We start from the raw sequence: 18,218 nt of genomic DNA, 5'->3' as shown, positions 1-18,218 counted from the left end.
TAGAGCTGTTCTTGTACAATATTTGTCTCTTAACTGCCCTCAGGTTTCTGTCATTGAGTTTACCAGTTTTACAGAACAGGCAGATGCTGCAGCTGATGATGCTGTAATTCACAGAAACAAGGAAACAAGTCCATCAGAATTTAATGTTAACAGTCCAAAATGAAACGGTCACATACAGCTTTCCTACTGGGTTAAAGAGCCAAAAAAACATGAAAAATACTTTGTAAAAGCGAGAGGTCAGCAGCAGCTTTCATTTTTTCTTGCAGCGTTTCGGTGCCCCCCCACTAAAGTTAATCTGGATCCGCCCTTGCTGATCCTGTCTCTCCTGTTTCCTTCACAATCACTGCAGTCCAGCTGCTACAAACTCTCATGTTTCCACACATTTCCTTCCTCTGTGGAAATAAATAAAGTATTTAGTTGTTTGTAAAGTGGAGCTTTGTAAAGATCCTCTGAGGTTTCAGTAGAAGCTCATGATGGAGGACTTTTTATGTGTCAGGACTCAGCGGCTGCTTTCATCTTCCGTTTAGTCTGTCTGATGCTGCTGCCCCCTAGCGGACAGGAGCATGCAGCGCAGCGCCCAGACCCAGGTACTCCAGGTTCTCCGCCGCCGGGAGGAACAGACCGCCGCTGATGGCTGTGTCGTCCCGGTAGTCGAGGTCGTTGAGGCCGTCGCTGGGCAGTGAAATGGTGTTCAGGTATTGGGGTCTGGAGGGAACCGGGTTAGAGATGTGCAGGTCCTCCAGCGGAGAGGGCAGTGAGGCGGCGCCACAGCCCAGGCTCAGGTCCTCATAGTTGGGGTTTAAAACCTCCGACAGCCTGCTGCTCCGGCTGGTTTCACTCACACTCTGGTTCATGTAATCTGGAAGATACAGAGCAGGAAAACAGCTCAGACACCAGACCAACACCAAACCATCACTCTGTGGTTTGTGTGGTTTTATGGCCTTTTCTGTGCGTTGAGGTTGTTCTGAGTGACAAAAACGTCATCGTTTACTGTGTCGTCCAAAATACAACTATAAACATCATAGTTTAGTATGTCGTCCAAAATACGACTAAAAACGTCATACTTTAGTATGTCGTCCAAAACGAGACAAAAGCGTCATAGTTTAGTGTGCCGTCCAAAAGGTAAGAAAAGGGTGGGTCTCTGTGTAGCTCAGTGGGTTAAGCACATGAACAACATATAAAGGCCGATCTCTGACACAGTTGACCGGGTTCGATTCCCGCTCACGGCCCTTTACTGTATCTCGACTCCCCATTGACTGTCTCCTCTATCTCTACTATCAACTAAAGCTGAAAAGGCCAAAAGAATAAAATAAAAAAAGTGACAAAAACGTCGTAGTTTAGTATGTTGTCCAAAATGGGAGAAAAACGTCATAGTTTAGTATGTCGTCCAAAACGGGACAAAAAAGTCATAGTTAAGTATGTCGACTAAAAACGTCATAGTTTAGTGTGTCGTCCAAAATGGGAGAAAAACGTCATAGTTTAGTATGTCGTCCAAAATGAGACGAAAACGTCATAATTTAGTGTGTCGTCCAAAATGAGACAAAAACGTCATAGTTTAGTGTGTCGTCCAAAATGTGACAAAAACGTCATAATTTAGTGTGTCGTCCAAAATGAGACAAAAACGTCATAGCTTAGTATGTCGTCCAAAACGGGACAAAGAAGTCATAGTTTAGTATGTCGTCCAAAAAATGACAAAAACGTCATAGTTTAGTGTGTCGTCCAAAATGAGACAAAAACGTCATAGTTTAGTGTGTCGTCCAAAAAATGACAAAAACGTCATAGTTTAGTGTGTCGTCCAAAATGAGACACAAACGTCATAGTTTAGTGTGTCGTCCAAAAAATGACAAAACATCATAATTTAGGATGTCGTCCAAAAAATGACAAAAACGTCATAGTTTAGTGTGTCGTCCAAAATGTGACAAAAACGTCATAGTTTAGTATGTCGTCCAAAATGTGACAAAAACGTCATAGTTTAGTATGTCGTCCGAAATGAGACGAAAACGTCATAATTTAGTGTGTCGTCCAAAATGAGACACAAACGTCATAGTTTAGTGTGTCGTCCAAAAAATGACAAAAACATCATAATTTAGGATGTCGTCCAAAAAATGACAAAAACGTCATAGTTTAGTATGTCGTCCAAAATGTGACAAAAACGTCATAGTTTAGTATGTCGTCCAAAATGTGACAAAAACGTCATAGTTTAGTATGTCGTCCAAAATGTGACAAAAACGTCATAGTTTAGTATGTCGTCCGAAATGAGACGAAAACGTCATAATTTAGTGTGTCGTCCAAAATGAGACAAAAACGTCATAATTTAGTGTGTCATCCAAAATGATACAAAAACGTCATAGCTTAGGATGTCGTCCAAAACGGGACAAAAAAGTCATAGTTTAGTATGTCGTCCAAAAATGACAAAAACGTCATAGTTTAGTGTGCCGTCCAAAATGAGACAAAAACGTCATAGTTTAGTGTGTCGTCCAAAAAATGACAAAAACGTCATAGTTTAGTGTGTCGTCCAAAATGAGACACAAACGTCATAGTTTAGTGTGTCGTCCAAAAAATGACAAAAACATCATAATTTAGGATGTCGTCCAAAAAATGACAAAAACGTCATAGTTTAGTATGTCGTCCAAAAAATGACAAAAACGTCATAGTTTAGTGTGTCGTCCAAAATGAGACAAAAACGTCATAGTTTAGTGTGTCGTCCAAAATGAGACACAAACGTCATAGTTTAGTGTGTCGTCCAAAAAATGACAAAAACATCATAATTTAGTGTGCCGTCCAAAAGGTGAGAAAAGGGTGGGTCTCTGTGTAGCTCAGTGGGTTAAGCACATGAACAACATATAAAGGCCGATCTCCGACACAGTTGACCGGGTTCGATTCCCGCTCACGGCCCTTTACTGTATCTCGACTCCCCATTGACTGTCTCCTCTATCTCTACTATCAACTAAAGCTGAAAAGGCCAAAAGAATAAAATAAAAAAAGTGACAAAAACGTCGTAGTTTAGTATGTTGTCCAAAATGGCAGAAAAACGTCATAGTTTAGTATGTCGTCCAAAACGGGACAAAAAAGTCATAGTTAAGTATGTCGACTAAAAACGTCATAGTTTAGTGTGTTGTCAAAAATGTGACAAAAACGTCATAGTTTAGTGTGTCGTCCGAAATGAGACGAAAACGTCATAATTTAGTGTGTCGTCCAAAATGAGACAAAAACGTCATAGTTTAGTGTGTCGTCCAAAATGAGACGAAAACGTCATAGTTTAGTGTGTCGTCCAAAATGAGACGAAAACGTCATAGTTTAGTGTGTCGTCCAAAATGTGACAAAAACGTCATAATTTAGTGTGTCGTCCAAAATGAGACAAAAACGTCATAGCTTAGTATGTCGTCCAAAACGGGACAAAGAAGTCATAGTTTAGTATGTCGTCCAAAAAATGACAAAAACGTCATAGTTTAGTGTGTCGTCCAAAATGAGACAAAAACGTCATAGTTTAGTGTGTCGTCCAAAATGAGACAAAAACGTCATAATTTAGTGTGTCGTCCAAAATGAGACAAAAACGTCATAGCTTAGTATGTCGTCCAAAACGGGACAAAGAAGTCATAGTTTAGTATGTCGTCCAAAAAATGACAAAAACGTCATAGTTTAGTGTGTCGTCCAAAATGAGACAAAAACGTCATAGTTTAGTGTGTCGTCCAAAATGAGACAAAAACGTCATAGCTGAGGATGTCGTCCAAAACGGGACAAAAAGTCATAGTTTAGTATGTCGTCCAAAAATGACAAAAACGTCATAGTTTAGTGTGTCGTCCAAAATGAGACAAAAACGTCATAGTTTAGTGTGTCGTCCAAAAAATGACAAAAACGTCATAGTTTAGTGTCGTCCAAAATGAGACAAAAACGTCATAGTTTAGTGTGTCGTCCAAAAAATGACAAAAACATCATAATTTAGGATGTCGTCCAAAAAATGACAAAAACGTCATAGTTTAGTGTGTCGTCCAAAATGGGAGAAAAACGTCATAGTTTAGTGTGTCATCCAAAATGGGAGAAAAACGTCATAGTTTAGTATGTCGTCCGAAATGAGACAAAAACGTCATAATTTAGTGTGTCGTCCAAATGAGACAAAAACGTCATAATTTTGTGTGTCGTCCAAAATGAGACAAAAACGTCATAGTTTAGTGTGTCGTCCAAAATGAGACAAAAACGTCATAGCTTAGTATGTCGTCCAAAACGGGACAAAAAAGTCATAGTTTAGTATGTCGACTAAAAACGTCATAGTTTAGTGTGTTGTCAAAAATGTGACAAAACGTCATAGTTTAGTGTGTCGTCCAAAATGGGAGAAAAACGTCATAGTTTAGTGTGTCATCCAAAATGGGAGAAAAACGTCATAGTTTAGTATGTCGTCCGAAATGAGACAAAAACGTCATAATTTAGTGTGTCGTCCAAAATGAGACAAAAACGTCATAATTTTGTGTGTCGTCCAAAATGAGACAAAAACGTCACAGTTTAGTGTGTCGTCCAAAATGAGACAAAAACGTCATAGCTTAGTATGTCGTCCAAAACGGGACAAAAAGTCATAGTTTAGTATGTCGTCCAAAAATGACAAAAACGTCATAGTTTAGTGTGTCGTCCAAAATGAGACAAAAACGTCATAGTTTAGTGTGTCGTCCAAAATGAGACAAAAACGTCATAGCTGAGGATGTCGTCCAAAACGGGACAAAAAAGTCATAGTTTAGTATGTCGTCCAAAAAATGACAAAAACATCGTAGTTTAGTATGTCGTCCAAAATACGACTAAAAACATCATAGTTTAGTATGTCGTCCAAAAAATGACAAAAACGTCATAGTTGAGTGTGTCGTCCAAAAAATGACAAAAACGTCATAGTTGAGTGTGTCGTCCAAAATACGACTATAAACGTCATAGTTTAATATGTCATCCAAAAAATGACAAAAACATCATAGTTTAGTATGTCGTCCAAAATACGACTAAAAACATCATAGTTTAGTATGTCGTCCAAAAAATGACAAAAACGTCATAGTTTAGTATGTCGTCCAAAATACGACTAAAAACATCATAGTTTAGTATGTCGTCCAAAAAATGACAAAAACGTCATAGTTGAGTGTGTCGTCCAAAAAATGACAAAAACGTCATAGTTTAGTGTGTCGTCCAAAATGAGACAAAAACGTCATAGCTTAGGATGTCGTCCAAAACGGGACAAAAAAGTCATAGTTTAGTATGTCGTCCAAAAAATGACAAAAACGTCATAGTTTAGTGTGTCGTCCAAAATGAGACAAAAACGTCATAGTTTAGTGTGTCGTCCAAAAAATGACAAAAACGTCATAGTTTAGTGTCGTCCAAAATGAGACAAAAACGTCATAGTTTAGTGTGTCGTCCAAAAAATGACAAAAACATCATAATTTAGGATGTCGTCCAAAAAATGACAAAAACGTCATAGTTTAGTGTGTCGTCCAAAATGGGAGAAAAACGTCATAGTTTAGTATGTCGTCCAAAACGGGACAAAAAAGTCATAGTTAAGTATGTCGTCCAAAATACGACTAAAAACGTCATAGTTTAGTATGTCGTCCAAAATGGGAGAAAAACGTCATAGTTTAGTGTGTCGTCCAAAATGGGAGAAAAACGTCATAGTTTAGTATGTCGTCCAAAATACGACTAAAAACGTCATAGTTTAGTGTGTCGTCCAAAATGTGACAAAAACGTCATAGTTTAGTATGTCGTCCGAAATGAGACGAAAACGTCATAGTTTAGTATGTCGTCCAAAATGAGTCAAAAACGTCATAGTTTAGTGTGTCGTCCAAAATGTGACAAAAACGTCATAGCTTAGTATGTCGTCCAAAAATGACAAAAACGTCATAGTTTAGTGTGTCGTCCAAAATGAGACGAAAACGTCATCGTTTACTGTGTCGTCCAAAATACGACTAAAAACGTCATAGTTTAATATGTCGTTCAAAATACGACTAAAAACGTCATAGTTTAGTATGTCGTCCAAAAAATGTCTAAAACATCATAGTTTAGTATGTCGTCCAAAATGAGACAAAAACGTCATAGTTTAGTGTGTCGTCCAAAAAATGACAAAAACGTCATAGTTTAGTGTGTCGTCCAAAATGAGACACAAACGTCATAGTTTAGTGTGTCGTCCAAAAAATGACAAAAACATCATAATTTAGGATGTCGTCCAAAAAATGACAAAAACGTCATAGTTTAGTATGTCGTCCGAAATGAGACGAAAACGTCATAATTTAGTGTGTCGTCCAAAATGAGACAAAAACGTCATAATTTAGTGTGTCGTCCAAAATGATACAAAAACGTCATAGCTTAGGATGTCGTCCAAAACGGGACAAAAAAGTCATAGTTTAGTATGTCGTCCAAAAAATGACAAAAACGTCATAGTTTAGTGTGCCGTCCAAAATGAGACAAAAACGTCATAGTTTAGTGTGTCGTCCAAAAAATGACAAAAACGTCATAGTTTAGTGTGTCGTCCAAAATGAGACACAAACGTCATAGTTTAGTGTGTCGTCCAAAAAATGACAAAAACATCATAATTTAGGATGTCGTCCAAAAAATGACAAAAACGTCATAGTTTAGTATGTCGTCCAAAAAATGACAAAAACGTCATAGTTTAGTGTGTCGTCCAAAATGAGACAAAAACGTCATAGTTTAGTGTGTCGTCCAAAATGAGACACAAACGTCATAGTTTAGTGTGTCGTCCAAAAAATGACAAAAACATCATAATTTAGGATGTCGTCCAAAAAATGACAAAAACGTCATAGTTTAGTATGTCGTCCAAAAAATGACAAAAACGTCATAGTTTAGTGTGTCGTCCAAAATGAGACAAAAACGTCATAATTTAGTGTGTCGTCCAAAATGAGACAAAAACGTCATAATTTAGTGTGTCGTCCAAAATGAGACAAAAACGTCATAGCTTAGGATGTCGTCCAAAACGGGACAAAAACGTCATAGTTTAGTATGTCGTCCAAAATGAGACAAAAACGTCATAGTTTAGTGTGTCGTCCAAAATGAGACAAAAACGTCATAGTTTAGTATGTCGTCCAAAATGTGACAAAAACGTCATAATTTAGTGTGTCGTCCAAAATGAGACAAAAACGTCATAGCTTAGTATGTCGTCCAAAACGGGACAAAAAAGTCATAGTTTAGTATGTCGTCCAAAAATGACAAAAACGTCATAGTTTAGTGTGTCGTTCAAAATGAGACAAAAACGTCATAGTTTAGTGTGTCGTCCAAAAAATGACAAAAACGTCATAGTTTAGTGTGTCGTCCAAAATGAGACAAAAACGTCATAGTTTAGTGTGTCGTCCAAAATGAGACAAAAACGTCATAGCTTAGGATGTCGTCCAAAACGGGACAAAAAAGTCATAGTTTAGTATGTCGTCCAAAAAATGACAAAAACGTCATAGTTTAGTGTGTCGTCCAAAATGAGACAAAAACGTCATAATTTAGTGTGTCGTCCAAAATGAGACAAAAACGTCATAATTTTGTGTGTCGTCCAAAATGAGACAAAAACATCATAATTTAGGATGTCGTCTAAAAAATGACAAAAACGTCATAGTTCAGTGTGTCGTCCAAAATGGGAGAAAAACGTCATAGTTTAGTATGTCGTCCAAAACGGGACAAAAAAGTCATAGTTAAGTATGTCGTCCAAAACGAGACAAAAGCGTCATAGTTGAGTGTGCCGTCCAAAATGGGAGAAAAACGTCATAGTTTAGTGTGTCATCCAAAATGTGTCAAAAACGTCATAGTTTAGTGTGCCGTCCAAAAGGTGAGAAAAGGGTGGGTCTCTGTGTAGCTCAGTGGGTTAAGCACATGAACAACATATAAAGGCCGATCTCCGACACAGTTGACCGGGTTCGATTCCCGCTCACGGCCCTTTACTGTATCTCGACTCCCCATTGACTGTCTCCTCTATCTCTACTATCAACTAAAGCTGAAAAGGCCAAAAGAATAAAATAAAAAAAAGTGACAAAAACGTCATAGTTTAGTGTGTCGTCCAAAATGGGAGAAAAACGTCATAGTTTAGTATGTCGTCCAAAACGGGACAAAAAAGTCATAGTTAAGTATGTCGACTAAAAACGTCATAGTTTAGTGTGTTGTCAAAAATGTGACAAAAACGTCATAGTTTAGTGTGTCGTCCAAAATGGGAGAAAAACGTCATAGTTTAGTATGTCGTCCGAAATGAGACAAAAACGTCATAATTTAGTGTGTCGTCCAAAATGAGACAAAAACGTCATAATTTTGTGTGTCGTCCAAAATGAGACAAAAACGTCATAGTTTAGTGTGTCGTCCAAAATGAGACAAAAACGTCATAGCTTAGTATGTCGTCCAAAACGGGACAAAAAAGTCATAGTTTAGTATGTCGTCCAAAAAATGACAAAAACGTCATAGTTTAGTGTGTCGTCCAAAATGAGACAAAAACGTCATAGTTTAGTGTGTCGTCCAAAATGAGACAAAAACGTCATAGCTGAGGATGTCGTCCAAAACGGGACAAAAAAGTCATAGTTTAGTATGCCGTCCAAAAAATGACAAAAACATCGTAGTTTAGTATGTCGTCCAAAATACGACTAAAAACATCATAGTTTAGTATGTCGTCCAAAAAATGACAAAAACGTCATAGTTGAGTGTGTCGTCCAAAAAATGACAAAAACGTCATAGTTGAGTGTGTCGTCCAAAATACGACTATAAACGTCATAGTTTAATATGTCGTCCAAAAAATGACAAAAACATCATAGTTTAGTATGTCGTCCAAAATACGACTAAAAACATCATAGTTTAGTATGTCGTCCAAAAAATGACAAAAACATCATAGTTTAGTATGTCGTCCAAAATACGACTAAAAACATCATAGTTTAGTATGTCGTCCAAAAAATGACAAAAACGTCATAGTTGAGTGTGTCGTCCAAAAAATGAAAAAAACGTCATAGTTGAGTGTGTCGTCCAAAATACGACTATAAACGTCATAGTTTAATATGTCGTCCAAAATACGACTAAAAACATCATAGTTTAGTATGTCGTCCAAAAAATGACAAAAACGTCATAGTTGAGTGTGTCGTCCAAAATGGGAGAAAAACGTCATAGTTTAGTATGTCGTCCAAAAAATGACAAAAACATCATAGTTTAGTATGTCGTCCAAAATACGACTAAAAACATCATAGTTTAGTATGTCGTCCAAAAAATGTCTAAAACATCATAGTTTAATATGTCGTCCAAAATACGACTAAAAACATCATAGTTTAGTATGTCGTCCAAAAAATGACAAAAACGTCATAGTTGAGTGTGTCGTCCAAAAAATGACAAAACGTCATAGTTTAGTGTGTCGTCCAAAATGAGACAAAAACGTCATAGCTTAGGATGTCGTCCAAAACGGGACAAAAAAGTCATAGTTTAGTATGTCGTCCAAAAATGACAAAAACGTCATAGTTTAGTGTGTCGTCCAAAATGAGACAAAAACGTCATAGTTTAGTGTGTCGTCCAAAAAATGACAAAAACGTCATAGTTTAGTGTCGTCCCAAAATGAGACAAAAACGTCATAGTTTAGTGTGTCGTCCAAAAATGACAAAAACATCATAATTTAGGATGTCGTCCAAAAAATGACAAAAACGTCATAGTTTAGTGTGTCGTCCAAAATGGGAGAAAAACGTCATAGTTTAGTATGTCGTCCAAAACGGGACAAAAAAGTCATAGTTAAGTATGTCGTCCAAAATACGACTAAAAACGTCATAGTTTAGTATGTCGTCCAAAATGGGAGAAAAACGTCATAGTTTAGTGTGTCGTCCAAAATGGGAGAAAAACGTCATAGTTTAGTATGTCGTCCAAAATACGACTAAAAACGTCATAGTTTAGTGTGTCGTCCAAAATGTGACAAAAACGTCATAGTTTAGTATGTCGTCCGAAATGAGACGAAAACGTCATAGTTTAGTATGTCGTCCAAAATGAGTCAAAAACGTCATAGTTTAGTGTGTCGTCCAAAATGTGACAAAAACGTCATAGCTTAGTATGTCGTCCAAAAAATGACAAAAACGTCATAGTTTAGTGTGTCGTCCAAAATGAGACAAAAACGTCATCGTTTACTGTGTCGTCCAAAATACGACTAAAAACGTCATAGTTTAATATGTCGTCCAAAATACGACTAAAAACGTCATAGTTTAGTATGTCGTCCAAAAAATGTCTAAAACATCATAGTTTAGTATGTCGTCCAAAATACGACTAAAAACATCATAGTTTAGTATGTCATCCAAAAAATGACAAAAACATCATAGTTTAGTATGTCGTCCAAAATACGACTAAAAACGTCATAGTTTAGTATGCCGTCCAAAAAATGACAAAAACATCATAGTTTAGTATGTCGTCCAAAATACGACTAAAAACATCATAGTTTAGTATGTCGTCCAAAAAATGACAAAAACGTCATAGTTGAGTGTGTCGTCCAAAAAATGACAAAAACGTCATAGTTGAGTGTGTCGTCCAAAATACGACTATAAACGTCATAGTTTAATATGTCGTCCAAAATACGACTAAAAACGTCATAGTTTAGTACGTCGCCGAAAATGAGACAAGAACATCGCAGTTTAGTATGTCGTCCAAAACGAAACAAAAACGTCATAGTTTAGTGTGCCGTCCAAAAGGTGAGAGAAGGGTGGGTGTCTGTGTAGCTCAGTGGGTTAAGCACACGAACAACATATAAAGGCTGATCTCCGACACAGTGGACCGGGTTCGATTCCCGCTCACGGCCCTTTACTGTATCTCGACTCCCCATTTACTGTCTCCTCTATCTCGACTATCAACTCAAGCTGAAAAGGCCAAAAGAAAAAAAAGTGACAAAAACATCATAGTTTAGTGTGTCATCCAAAATGAGTCAAAAACGTCATAGTTTAGTATGTCGTCCAAAATATGACTAAAAACGTCATAGTTTAGTATGTCGTCCAAAAAGTGACAAAACCGTCATAGTTTAGTGTGTCGTCCAAAATGGGAGAAAAACGTCATAGTTTAGTATGTCGTCCAAAATACGACTAAAAACGTCATAGTTAAGTGTGTCGTCCAAAAGGTGAGAAAAACATGGGTGCCTGTGTAGCTCAGTGGGTTAAGCACACGAGCAACATGTAGAGACCGATCTCCAATATAGCAGACCGGGTTCGATTCCTGCTCGCGGCCCTTTACTGGATCTCTTCTCCCCATTTACTGTCTCTAATATAATCTCTAACAATATAAAAAAAATGTGACAAAAACGTAATAGATTCGTATGTCGTCCAAAAAAATACAAAAACGTCAGTTTCGTGTGTCGTCCAAAATACGACTATAAACGTCACAGTTTAGTGTGTCGTCCAAAAAGTGACAAAAACGTCATAGTTTAGTGTGTCGTCCAAAAAATGACAAAAACGTCATAGTTTAGTATGTCGTCCAAAAAGTGACAAAAACGTCATAGTTTAGTATGTCATCCAAAATGTGACAAAAACGTCATAGTTTAGTATGTCGTCCAAAAAGTGACAAAAACGTCATAGTTTAGTGTGTCGTCCAAAAATGACAAAAACGTCATAGTTTAGTATGTCATCCAAAATGTGACAAAAACGTCATAGTTTAGTATGTCATCCAAAATGTGACAAAAATGTCATAGTTTAGTATGTCGTCCAAAATGAGACAAAAACGTCACAGTTTAGTTTGTTGTCAAAAATGTGAAAAAAAGTCATAGTTTAGTATGTCGTCCAAAATGAGACAAAACGTCATACTTTAGTATGTCGTCCAAAATACGACTAAAAACGTCATAGTTTAGTATGTCGTCCAAAAAATGACAAAAACGTCATAGTTGAGTGTGTGTGTCGTCCAAAAACTGACAAAAACATCATAGTTTAGTATGTCGTCCAAAATGAGACAAAAACGTCATATTTAGTGTGTCGTCCAAAAAATGACAAAAACGTCATAGTTTAGTATGTCATCCAAAATGTGACAAAAACGTCATAGTTTAGTATGTCGTCCAAAAACTGACAAAAACGTCATAGTTTACTCTGTCCTCCAAAATACGACTAAAAACGTCATAGTTTAGTATGTCGTCCAAAAAATGACAAAAACGTCATAGTTGAGTGTGTGTGTCGTCCAAAAACTGACAAAAACATCATAGTTTAGTATGTCGTCCAAAATGAGACAAAAACGTCATATTTAGTGTGTCGTCCAAAAAATGACAAAAACGTCATAGTTTAGTATGTCATCCAAAATGTGACAAAAACATCATAGTTTAGTATGTCGTCCAAAAACTGACAAAAACGTCATAGTTTACTGTGTCGTCCAAAATACGACTAAAAACGTCATAGTTTCGTGTGTCGTCCAAAAAATGACAAAAACATCATAGTTTAGTATGTCGTCCAAAAAATGACAAAAACGTCATAGTTTAATATGTCGTCCAAAATGAGACAAAACGTCATAGTTTAGTATGTCGTCCAAAAACTGACAAAAACGTCATAGTTTAGTATGTCGTCCAAAATGAGACAAAACGTCATAGTTTAGTATGTCGTCCAAAAACTGACAAAAACGTCATAGTTTAGTATGTCGTCCAAAAAATGACAAAAACGTCATAGTTGAGTGTGTGTGTCGTCCAAAAACTGACAAAAACATCATAGTTTAATATGTCGTCCAAAATGAGACAAAACGTCGTAGTTTAGTGTGTCGTCCAAAAAATGACAAAAACATCATAGTTTAGTATGTCGTCCAAAAACTGACAAAAACGTAATAGTTTACTGTGTCGTCCAAAATACGACTAAAAAGTCATAGTTTAGTATGTCGTCCAAAAACCGACAAAAACATCATAGTTCAGTATGTCATCCAAAATGTGACAAAAATGTCATAGTTTAGTATGTCGTCCAAAAAATCACAAAAACGTCATAGTTTAGTATGTCGTCCAAAATGAGACAAAAATGTCATAGTTTAGTATGTCATCCAAAATGTGACAAAAACGTCATAGTTTAGTATGTCATCCAAAATGTGACAAAAATGTCATAGTTTAGTATGTCGTCCAAAATGAGACAAAAACGTCACAGTTTAGTATGTTGTCCAAAATGTGAAAAAAAGTCATAGTTTAGTATGTCGTCCAAAATGTGAAAAAACGTCATAGTTTAGTATGTCGTCCAAAATGAGACAAAACGTCATACTTTAGTATGTCGTCCAAAATACGACTAAAAACGTCATAGTTTAGTATGTCGTCCAAAAAATGACAAAAACGTCATAGTTGAGTGCGTGTGTCGTCCAAAAACTGACAAAAACATCATAGTTTAGTATGTCGTCCAAAATGAGACAAAAACGTCATAGTTTAGTATGTCGTCCAAAAAATGACAAAAACGTCATAGTTTAGTATGTCGTCCAAAAATGACAAAAACGTCATAGTTGAGTGTGTGTCGTCCAAAAACTGACAAAAACATCATAGTTCAGTATGTCATCCAAAATGTGACAAAAACGTCATAGTTTAGTATGTCGTCCAAAAAATGACAAAAACGTCATAGTTGAGTGTGTGTGTCGTCCAAAAACTGACAAAAACGTCATAGTTTAGTATGTCGTCCAAAATGTGACAAAAACGTCATAGTTTAGTATGTCATCCAAAATGTGACAAAAACGTCATAGTTTAGTATGTCGTCCAAAATGAGACAAAGACGTCACAGTTTAGTATGTCGTCCAAAATACGACTAAAAACGTCATAGTTTAGTATGTCGTCCAAAATGAGACAAAGACGTCACAGTTTAGTATGTCGTCCAAAATACGACTAAAAACGTCATAGTTTAGTGTGTCGTCCAAAAAATGACAAAAACGTCATAGTTTAGTATGTCATCCAAAATGTGACAAAAACGTCATAGTTTAGTATGTCGTCCAAAATGAGACAAAGACGTCACAGTTTAGTATGTCGTCCAAAATACGACTAAAAACGTCATAGTTTAGTGTGTCGTCCAAAAAATGACAAAAACGTCATAGTTTAGTGTGTCGTCCAAAATGAGACAAAAACGTCATACTTTAGTATGTCGTCCAAAATACGACTAAAAACGTCATAGTTTAGTGTGTCGTCCAAAAAATGACAAAAACGTCATAGTTTAGTGTGTCGTCCAAAATGAGACAAAAACGTCATAGTTTAGTATGTCGTCCAAAATGAGACAAAAACATCATAGTTTAGTGTGTCGTCCAAAACAAGAAAAAAACGTCATACTTTAGTATGTCGTCCAAAACAAGAAAAAAACGTCATAGTTTAGTATGTCGTCCAAAAAGTGACAAAAACGTCATAGTTTAGTGTGTCGTCCAAAATGTGACAAAAACGTCATAGTTTAGTATGTCGTCCAAAATACAACTAAAAACGTCATAGTTTAATATGTCGTCCAAAATGTGACAAAAACGTCATAGTTTAGTGTGTCGTCCAAAATGTGACAAAAACGTCATAATTTAGTGTGTCGTCCAAAATACAACTAAAAACGTCATAGTTTAATATGTCGTCCAAAACGTGACAAAAACGTCATAGTTTAGTATGTCGTCCAAAATGTGACAAAAACGTCATAGTTTAGTTTGTCGTCCAAAATGAGACAAAAACATCATAGTTTAGTATGTCGTCCAAAATACGACTAAAAACGTCATAGTTTAGTATGTCGTCCAAAATGTGACAAAAACGTCATAGTTTAGTATGTCGTCCAAAATGAGACAAAAACATCATAGTTTAGTATGTCGTCCAAAATACGACTAAAAACGTCATAGTTTAGTGTGTCTTCCAAAAAATGACAAAAACGTCATAGTTTAGTGTGTCGTCCAAAATACGACTAAAAACGTCATAGTTTAGTATGTCGTCCAAAAATGACAAAAACGTCATAGTGAGTGTGTCGTCCAAAATACGACTAAAACGTCATAGTTTAGTATGTCGTCCAAAATGTGACAAAAACATCACAGTTTAGTATGTTGTCCAAAATGTGAAAAAAAGTCATAGTTTAATATGTCGTCCAAAATGAGACAAAAACATCGCAGTTTCGTATGTCGTCCAAAATGTGTCAAAAACGTCATAGTTTAGTGTGCCGTCCAAAAGGTGAGAAAAGGGTGGGTGTCTGTGTAGCTCAGTGGGTTAAGCACACGAACAACATATAAAGGTCGATCTCCGACACAGTGGACTGGGTTCGATTCCCGCTCATGGCCCTTTACTGTATCTCGACTCCCCATTTACTGTCTCCTCTGTCTCTACTATCAACTAAAGCTGAAATGGCCAAAAGAATAAAATTAAAAAAAGTGACAAAAACGTCGTAGTTTAGTGTGTCGTCCAAAATGTGACAAAAACGTCATAGTTTAGTATGTTGTCCAAAAAGTGACAAAAACGTCATAGTTTAGTGTGTCGTCCAAAAACTGACAAAAACATCATAGTTTAGTGTGTCGTCCAAAATGAGACAAAAACATCGTAGTTTCGTATGTCGTCCAAAATGTGTCAAAAACGTCATAGTTTAGTGTGCCGTCCAAAAGGTGAGAAAAGGGTGGGTGTCTGTGTCGCTCAGTGGGTTAAGCACACGAACAACATATAAAGGTCGATCTCCGACACAGTGGACTGGGTTCGATTCCCGCTCATGGCCCTTTACTGTATCTCGACTCCCCATTTACTGTCTCCTCTGTCTCTACTATCAACTAAAGCTGAAATGGCCAAAAGAATAAAATTTAAAAAAGTGACAAAAACGTCGTAGTTTAGTGTGTCGTCCAAAATGTGACAAAAACGTCATAGTTTAGTATGTCGTCCAAAATGAGACAAAAACATCATAGTTTAGTGTGTCGTCCAAAACAAGAAAAAAACATCATAGTTTAGTATGTCGTCCAAAAAGTGACAAAAACGTCATAGTTTAGTATGTCGTCCAAAATGTGACAAAAATGTCATAGTTTAGTGTGTCGTCCAAAATACAACTAAAAACGTCATAGTTTAATATGTCGTCCAAAATGTGACAAAAACGTCATAGTTTAGTATGTCGTCCAAAATGAGACAAAAACGTCATAGTTTAGTATGTCGTCCAAAATGAGACAAAAACGTCATAGTTTAGTATGTCGTCCAAAATACGACTAAAAACGTCATAGTTTAGTATGTTGTCCAAAAAATGACAAAAACGTCATAGTTTAGTATGTCGTCCAAAAACTGACAAAAACGTCATAGTTTAGTGTGTCGTCCAAAATACAACTAAAAACGTCATAGTTTAGTGTGTCGTCCAAAAAATGACAAAAAACGTCATAATTTAGTATGTCGTCCAAAATACGACTGTAAACGTCATAGTTTAGTATGTCGTCCAAAAAATGACAAAAACGTCATAGTTTAGTATGTCGTCCAAAATGTGACAAAAACGTCATAGTTTAGTATGTCGTCCAAAAAATGACAAAAACGTCATAGTTTAGTATGTCGTCCAAAAAATGACAAAAACGTCATAGTTTAGTATGTCGTCCAAAAAATGACAAAAACGTCATAGTTTAGTGTGTCGTCCAAAAAATGACAAAAACGTCATAGTTTAGTGTGTCGTCCAAAATACAACTAAAAACGTCATAGATTTGTGTGTCGTCCAAAAAATGACAAAAAACGTCATAATTTAGTATGTCGTCCAAAATGAGACAAAAACGTCATAGTTTAGTATGTCGTCCAAAATACGACTAAAAACGTCATAGTTTAGTATGTCGTCCAAAATACGACTAAAAACGTCATAGTTTAGTATGTCGTCCAAAATACGACTAAAAACGTCATAGTTTAGTATATCGTCCAAAAAATGACAAAAACGTCATAGTTTAGTATGTCGAAAAAAATTGGATTTTTTAACATATCGTTAAAACATGCCATACGCTGAAAAAATTTAAGTAGACCGTGAAAAACACTATAGAGCAGTTTTCTTTGAAAAAAGAAATCATCATGAATTTTGTACAAAAAAAAGCCATCGTGTTGGACATACTAGAGTGGACATGCACCTATACACAACGACATAAAATGGCCACAAAACACAGAAAGAGACAATGACCCCAGAGAGACACACAAACAGCTCATCAGAGCTGCTGCTGTTTCACTCTGACTTCAGCGCTTTAACCAGCTCCTTCACGCTGACTCGTTCAGGCTGTGATTGGATAACTGTCACTGATGCGTACCGTGGCCTCTGAGGTCTTCCCTGTCGAGGGCGCTGTGGGTGGGATCTGTGATGTAGCGCAGAGCCACGCCGTCCTGTCCGGCCGGACCACCGTTCTGACGAAACACAGAAACCAGAAGGAGTTAATAAGGAGCAGAATAACTCTGAAGAAGATTCAGAGATTCTCCAGGCTCCTCTGCCCTCTGGTGGCCGCTAATGGACAGTGCAGATGTCAAAGCAACAGCAGTCCAGTGGGACTAAAACCTGTCTAGAAGGACTCCAACTGGACCCAATGACTCAGTTCTGACCTAAACACAATAAGAACATCCAGAATGACTCCACATCCACAACATCTGTCCAGAATGGATCCATTTAAAGATAAACCACTTCAAAGAACATCCAAAATGACTCAAAAATGTTCTTAAAGAAACGTTTCCTGATTACAAAGAGAACGTCCAAAGAGACTCAGTATTCATCTGATGTGACTAAAACCTGTCTGGAATGACTTAAACTGGACTCAATGACTGTTTCTTTTTTTACCTAAACAAAAAAAACACGTTCAAAATGGCTCCAAAATTGTTTTCAAAATTAAAGAAATTCAAACCTTTTCCTTGATTTTCTTCAATATGACCAATACGACTCAGTTTGTTTTATAAAATTAAATAAAAATGTTCTTAAATCCAAACAGAACGTCCAGAAATTGTTTTCAAAATGACTCCAAGTTTTTCTTAAATAAAAAAACAAACTGTCCAAATGTGTCCTCAAAGCGCCACCTGCTGACTGACAGATTTAATCGGGTTCTCCAAGTGTTCCTACCATGGCGCCGCAGGGATGGTTGTCATGGTTACCCAGGCCTTTGTAGGGCAGCAGGTATTCGTCGGCGTCCACCACGTCCTCGGCATCGCCGGTGCTCAGCAGGCGGGAGTAGAACCTGCTGTCTGTCGGACTGGGCGGTTCCCCCTGAGAACACAGAACGTTCTCATCAGAATCGATCTCTGGAGCGACTCAGCTGCTTCCTGCTCCGATGGAAAACACACCAACAGAAGCTGAAAGGTTCTACAGGGTCAGACCTTTATATGAATGTTCTAGAAATGTTCTAGCTGTGAAGTTCTACTTATG

General features: G+C 37.0%; 1 protein-coding gene across 2 annotated transcripts in view; it reads right to left on the bottom strand.

Moving 5' to 3' along the window:
* Positions 1–124: 124 nt before the first annotated feature.
* LOC110970701 (melanoma receptor tyrosine-protein kinase-like) overlaps positions 125–18,218 on the bottom strand; it is a 53,424-nt gene continuing 35,330 nt past the window's right edge. For both annotated transcript variants that reach the window (XM_051940614.1, XM_051940615.1), the window contains 3 exons: positions 17,916–18,059; positions 17,122–17,215; positions 125–859 (listed from right to left, as the gene is read on the bottom strand). In XM_051940614.1, coding sequence (XP_051796574.1) covers positions 549–859; positions 17,122–17,215; positions 17,916–18,059 — 549 coding nt within the window. In that variant the 3' untranslated portion in view covers positions 125–548. The remainder of the gene's footprint in view (positions 860–17,121; positions 17,216–17,915; positions 18,060–18,218) is intronic.

The sequence above is a fragment of the Acanthochromis polyacanthus genome, chromosome 20 (genome assembly GCF_021347895.1).
Source record: "Acanthochromis polyacanthus isolate Apoly-LR-REF ecotype Palm Island chromosome 20, KAUST_Apoly_ChrSc, whole genome shotgun sequence".
Classification (NCBI taxonomy): Eukaryota; Metazoa; Chordata; class Actinopteri; family Pomacentridae; genus Acanthochromis; species Acanthochromis polyacanthus.
This window is presented reverse-complemented; position numbering and strand designations above follow the sequence as displayed.